Raw genomic sequence first — 7,500 nt, forward strand, 5'->3', positions numbered from 1 at the left:
GCTGGCTCTGCACAGATCCCGGATCCAAATTCTGAAAAACAGAAAAATAGCATTCAGCCAACACATCAACATTTGCGCCAAAAACATTTTTCCCCTCTATCAATTCAGGGACGATACAATTTGTAGCCAACGAATTGGTAAAGAGTCGTTCTTTATCACAAAATACAGACTCCTTTTGAACGCATCTACAATAAATGACATATCCACCACGACCTTAGAGTAATACACACGCAAATATTAAAAATGATACATTCAAAAGAGATACCCAAGAGTTCATTAAAAACAGTCTTAACCACTACTATAATCCGCAACTAGATGCTTTTATGTCACTTGACTATTTAACATCCTACTACTATCATATCACTCCCGCATTTTCGTCTTCTTCTTCTTCTTCTACTTGATCTTTTCCTTGATATATATATATATTATATATATATATAATATATATATATATATATATATGTATGTATGTATGTATGTATGTATAAAAAATACAAACTGGGACAAGAACGCAAAACATTTTGATGACGACACAAAAAACACGGACGGGACATTCATTCGAAGCCTTCAATCTTCAGTCAAGAACCGGATCATCCTCGCAATTTCGGCTGATTAATCTTGGGATTGCTCCAATCCGGCCAGCCCCAAGGAAAAACCAAGCTAAGCGCATTAGATTCCCTGGAAGAAAGTCTCGAATGTATACACAACAAGGACAGAAAAACGGACGATGTTACACGAATATGAATACAAAAATAATACGTAAAAACAATAATAATAATATTAATAACAATAACAGGACATCACGAACAGGCGTCTTTCGACTAGGACGAATTAAGCTCAGCTGGCGTGTTAGGAATGTGCCTTGGGGCAGAGGAAAAAGATGTTGGTGTTACTATGACGGCTGCTAGACCCGAAAGGCCAGCAGTCGGTCAGTCAGTCACGTGTGAAGAGAAGAGAGAGGAAAAGAGGGACAGAGGAATCAAAGAGGGAGAGAAGAGAGAGAAAAAGAGGAACAAGGAATTAAGGAGGAGGAGAAGAGAGAGAGCGAGAAAAAGGGACAGAGACAAAGTGAAGTGCAAAGAAAGGCAAAGGAATATGGGAGAGGGGGAGAGAGACAGTGTTGAGTCGTACCGAGTTTAGAGAAATGTGTAATTATATATAAGGGAGAGGGTACGTACGCCGATATATATATATGTATAAAAAATACAAACTGGGACAAGAACGCAAAACATTTTGATGACGACACAAAAAAACACGGACGGGACATTCGAAGCCTTCAAAAATTGTTTTACTGAAATTATATATATATATATATATACATGTATATACATACATATATGTGCACACCTACACACACACATGCATATACATACATATATATATATATATACATATATATACACATACACACATACACACATGCATACATGAATATCCCCATGTATAATACATTCACACGCAGGAAAAAATATAGGAAAATGTGTTGAAAATGCACCTAAATTTCTAAAACTCTTAAATGTTTAAAATACATTTATATACATATATACCAAACTAGGTTCAACAATATTTTTTGCTTATCAATGGTAAAAGTTTAAAATTAGGAAAAACATCTTTAAAAGTTTCAATGTTGACAAATTAAAATGTTTAAATGTTGATAAACATACCACTACAAATGTTTCAATGTTGATAAACATACCACTACAAGCGAAAGCGTCTATTAGAAGAGGATCAGAAAAACTGTAAACCATATTCCCATTCTTTTACTATTTCATTTAACACTTGCCTTTTCAGTATGACTTGTCGACCACCGCTAAAATTAATGAACTTTGTACATTCAAACAAATTGATAAACAGCTTTAATTTTATTGACTGCTATGAACATTCAAACTTACACCTTCTGTTTTGAACATTTTAATTTATCAACATTGAAACATTTTAATTTGTCAACATTGAAACTTTTAAAGATGGTTTTTTTCTAATTTTAAACTTTTACCATTGATAAACAAAAAATATTGTTAAAAATAGTTTGGTATATAAGTAAATATTTTAAACATTTACGAATTTTGGAAATTTAGGTATAGATATATATATACACATATATATCAGGTTGAGTAAGTACCGTTTTGAACCATGAAGAATTTGTACAGGATTTTTGCAGTTTTGAATTTTTTAAAACATCTTTTTGCAATTGTCTAATAATACAGACATAGACTTACTCAAATGCATCAATAAATTAACATTGATATTTTTTCACCCTTGTTCCAATCATCTCTGAATGAGTTGATCGTGAATTTTGTTTGTGAGAAAGGTTAGTCAAAGTTGTATTTGTTATTAATTTTGTGTCTTGAGACACTTGTTTTTACTGCCTTGCAGCAGTTTTGTTAACGCTGTCCCCCCTTGTTTGAAGGAAGAAACGCTGTTAAAATGAAGAGAATTAGCTATTCAGACATGTTGTCTGAGGAGGAGTTGGTGAAATGTCTACCGGAATGAACAAACTTGTAACTAGTTGGCAAAAATGTGTTGATTAATGGTACCTTGATGAATAAAATTTCCGCATTGTTGAAATGTTTTGTGATGAATTTCATGTTTCAAAACGTTGCTTACTTTCTACTCAGCCTGATATATATATATATATATATATATATTATATATATATATGATTCAAATATTTTGTATCTTTTCATTTGTCTTGCTCGCTTACGTTCTGGCGTTTGCTAAATTTCCTTGAGAACAATCTTTTCTTAGCGGTCAGACCATACGGGATACACATCTAGCATAATGGATGTCCACTTAGTGGTCATCCCACTTATATGTGTGTGTGTATATATATATATATATATTATATATATATATGTGTGTGTGTGTGTGGTGTGTGTGTGTGTGTGTGTGTGTGTGTGTATGTATGTATGTATGTATGTATGTATGTACCAACATAATCAAAGATTTATTTTCTTCCATTTCGTTAATATGTTCTAGAGCAAAATTAATATCCCTTGATGCTCTGAAATTGTACTACATTCAACCAAATATTAACTCTTCGATAAGCCTTATTCTTCTCACACTCTCTCTAATGATTATTTTCTTGTGTTTAACAGTGCTTACAATGCAACAGTTTAAATCACTTATTAAACTATTGATCCCTACCCATTTGTTGTCAAGTTTCTAACACCGATATCCGTCTGTTATTCACAACGTAAATGCCATTTTTTCTACTGCCCTACAAAACTAATTCTTTGTACATGATAATTCATCAAACTATCAAGCTGCTAGAGATAGCAACCGAATCTTTGAAAATCACATTTTACCATCCTGAAATTTTTTTTTAAGTACGAGGGAAGAACAGATTGGATATTGTATTCCACAATATACTTCAAAAGACAGAATGATCCTGGTTGATTCACATACTTGACCATTGGTCTACACGGTCAGGGATAACCTGAGACGAAACAGCAACAACTAGACTTCATGCCATAGAAGCAGCAGCAGCTGCAGTAGTAGTAGTAGTAGAGGTAGCCGCGGTGGAATCTACATATTTATCTCCTACAATTACGAAATTACGGGAATGTGGTTTGGGGTGCTGAAAAGACCCTGGCTTTGGGTAAAAGAAAATACAGAAGGATCAGATAATTTTATTTTTATTCAACATATTCCTCTCTCAGATTCATACACTTATTGCAATAGTTCTTCAGCTTTTTAATGTCCTGTAAAAGAACTCGGAAAGTTGGGGCTCCAATCAGACATTTCACGATACCATTAAAGCCAGGAATTTTTCAGCAACTCCTCGTATATAGGGTTTAGTATTTCTGTAATGGCTTACTCTTCTAATAAAAGACCCTGCTGAAAACAATATAATGATACTTTTCCTTACTGTATACAAAATTATTTCTCTTCATGAAATGCTTGTGCTTACTATTTACCGACGCTGTCAATCACTAATTTTCTAGGTTTCTGTTGTTTCGTTTTGGATTATTACTATACCTTTTCCCTTCCTCAATTCTCTTTATCCTTAAATGTGTCTACAAAAAAAAAAAATAATAATAACACGCACATCTCTTTCTCATAGCAACGAATAGAAAAAGCGAATTAGAATTTCTGAGCGAATTAGAAACGTGTAACTATACCGATACCATATGTATTTTTCTGACAACTTAAAAATTCTACGACAGCTTTAGAACATTCAGGGGTCAGTAAATAAATATCGTTTTCTAAACTAGTTTACCCTATAATAATTGGTCTGTAGAAAATCAATGAGGAAGATGAGATTAGCATCATAATAGAATATGTTATTAGTAGGAAATAATTGCAAAATCATACACACATGGACATAAACTCAGCCATAAATATAGAGACACGAATTGATGTCGCATAACGAATAGAAATTAAGATCATACAACAAATGTTTTTGCCATTTATGTATACATTGATTATCTGATTTTAGATTCTGTATCATTTGTTTTTTATGCTTCAAACTTATTCATATTTTCTATGAAATATTCATAAAGAATAGCTTTTTGTTCGGATATCTTGTTTTTAGCAGCTCAAAATATTTAGTAAAACTTTCTAGTTGCTGGTAATATCTCTTTCTCATATTGTTGCATTAGAATTTCACCTTCGAGCCATAGCAGTACTCATTCGTATTAACTCTCGTTTTGTATCTGTACTCTCTCACAATCCATATCTTTACTCATTATCTCAATTTCAGGTTGTACTATTCAATATCTATGCTGACTCTCATTTAATATCTGTATTCACTGCTATTTATACGTACTGTTATTTTATCAACTGTGAAGCTATCATGTTTAAGTCTTATTTTAGCGATTTATTTCCCTCATTTAAATTCAGTCTCTGTTATTGCCACTGATATTTCTACTATCATTTTCACTCATATTCTTTAGAAGTACTGATGGATGAATATAATACTAGAGCAGATGATGAGTGTCCGTGACCAAGAAAGTTAATTCTCAGCACATGAATCCATGTAGCACAATGTTCTAAAAGAGTATCCTCATTGTAAGCAGCAGCAGTGCTATCGAATTACTGTGTAGATGAGAGTAAAAAGATTTTCTCAGACATTAATACATAAATTAACACAGGGAGGAATCTAGCATGGTAGATATTTAGACGATATTATAATTGGTTATCAATTATAGATTTGCTTAATTTTATTATTCATGATATTCAAATTGAAGTTGGAGAAATTATCTGTCATGCTGAATCTTTAGGTTAATCGGGTGTCTGATAATTCATGGAAAATATATTTACATTATATTTGGAAGGGTACTCAATTATCGGGGCTGTAGAGACAGGATTCACAGTGAAAAATATGATACTTCATTTTATACAGAATTTATATCGCTCAATCTTCTTAATATGTCTCCGGTGTTCCTAACTGTTCCGGACTATAATAACAGAATATCCAACGTTAAAACAAATAGGATTGGGTAAATGAAAATATCAATTTGCATTAGTTTAATATACGTAGGACTATTTTCTACCATATATTTCCCACTACTAACATAGAGTAGTTATTTTGATGTCCGTTTCTTGACTGGTTTTTCTATAATATTCCTTATCCCCATAACAATACACGATTAATTTTTCCTAGCATATCGTGTTCTGTGTAACGAAAACAATAAAAAATTTTGACACACGGATGCTTAGTTTTCAGTTGGTAGTACTTGATCAGGAGACAACACTCTATGCTCATATTCTTTGTCGATTACTTCTTTTTTGGCATCCATCTTTGCATCACTAGTCAGTCAGAATTTCAAATTCAGCTCAAGTGAAGATTAATCACCTTCCCTGCTGTTACTACCGCTATTCACAATGACATTGGAGTAACTGATTTAGGATGCAAGCTTGGGCTGGTGGAATGGCGATGCCTGAATATCCGTTTCGGTCTTGTAACGGAGTGCAGTTTGTTGGATACCCGTTCGACAGTAGGAGTTGCCGGAAGAACACCAGACCGCTTTAGAGACTCTACTCTAGGTATATATTTTGTGTTTCTTCCCTAGCCTTTACATCAAAAGGTAGTGAAGCTATTTGCCCGTACCTGGGGAGCTATAATCCAGAGTAGGAACTCATACCAGATGACACTTCAGGAATCATCTAAGCCCAGAATCACTCCAAACAAAGTCATTGCGCTTTGAAGTAATGATGCAAGTATCAACTCCCTGTGTGGATTATTCTTACAAGAAAATTGAATTGGATGAGGACGGTTCACAATTTTATTAGTGATGAACATTACTGGTTATCGAAAATATATCTATAAAAGGAGACGCTTTATATGGTACGTTTTTAAATGAATTGTGAAGACAGGTGTGTCATAAAAGCAAGCAAAGTTAAGAAATCAGCATGGAGGATTATTCAAACTGAATGGTCACGTTCAGCAATCAGTTTTAATACTTTTATTTTTCATATAAAATGGTTTTCTTTCATTAATATGAATGTAAATATCTGATACAATTTAATGGTTCAGTGGGTTAGTATAACGTATAAAGAGCAAATCAGCCTCATAAAACTAGTCTTTCACAGACAGAAATTAGAGTACGCAAAGTAAAATGAGTGAAATAAATTTCAAACGTTATGCGTAGATAACTCAAAGCTGCTTGCAGTTATTTAATATTTACATGTTTATGGAAAATGTTTATATATTACTGAGATTAATAGTATTATGAATTTAAACATTATAAAACCAAACTGAGAATTAAATAAAAATATGGACATATCTTTTCTATATTGTTAACGTGCTGAAAAAAGAAGTGGGGTTTCCGATCAAGCCTTTCGCGATACTCTTAAAACCAGGAACTTTACAGTACTCCCTCGAATATGTTTGTGTTAGCTAAGAAGTTTAAAAATACATATTTTTTTGAGATACAAATGCTAATATTACAAGATATACAACCCATCATTTATAAAATAGTTAACATGTTTTTTTTTTTATTTTTTACAGACAAACTGCGGAAGAATACTCATTTCTCTGAATCCTTTCAAGAATCTTGCGATATATGATAAAGAAGTAAGTATGCATCATAATTTTGGGTGCTCTATGGATTGATATCTTATTGAAACAAATTATAAAACCGCAAACGACTTATGCGTAGGAAGTATATGTTAATATTGATAATATACTATGTATCTTATTAGTAGAGTCAAACTGAGTGCTAAGAATTTGTTACTAAAACTAAATACTATCTTTCACACTAACTTCCATATCACAGAGAGGAAATATATATATTTTTACTAGCATCAGTTTTTTGATTCCGGTCATGGCAAAATATCACCCCCACGAGTTTTTCCATTGATTATATAGTCTTCGGTACTATAATTAATACTTACATGGTATACTATGATTTGGAGAAAGGCCCAGTCGATTCCACTATAAAAGATTCCACTACAAAACATAAAAGATGGTACACTACAAAAGTTTAATGCAGGGGCCTGGTAACGTCCTTAATTAATTACCCCAAAATATACTTATTTATGCCGACGTTACTCCCT

At 32.8% G+C, this 7,500-nt stretch overlaps 1 protein-coding gene across 1 annotated transcript in view; it reads left to right on the forward strand.

Annotated features, from left to right (window-relative positions):
* The window catches only part of LOC115212970 (chitin synthase chs-1-like), a 149,455-nt gene that overhangs the window by 36,391 nt on the left and 105,564 nt on the right, over positions 1 to 7,500 (forward strand). Inside the window, exon 2 of the mRNA XM_029781832.2 lies at positions 6,953 to 7,018. Coding sequence (XP_029637692.1) covers positions 6,953 to 7,018 — 66 coding nt within the window. The remainder of the gene's footprint in view (positions 1 to 6,952; positions 7,019 to 7,500) is intronic.

Source organism: Octopus sinensis, linkage group LG6, assembly GCF_006345805.1.
Source record: "Octopus sinensis linkage group LG6, ASM634580v1, whole genome shotgun sequence".
Taxonomy (NCBI): Eukaryota; Metazoa; Mollusca; class Cephalopoda; order Octopoda; family Octopodidae; genus Octopus; species Octopus sinensis.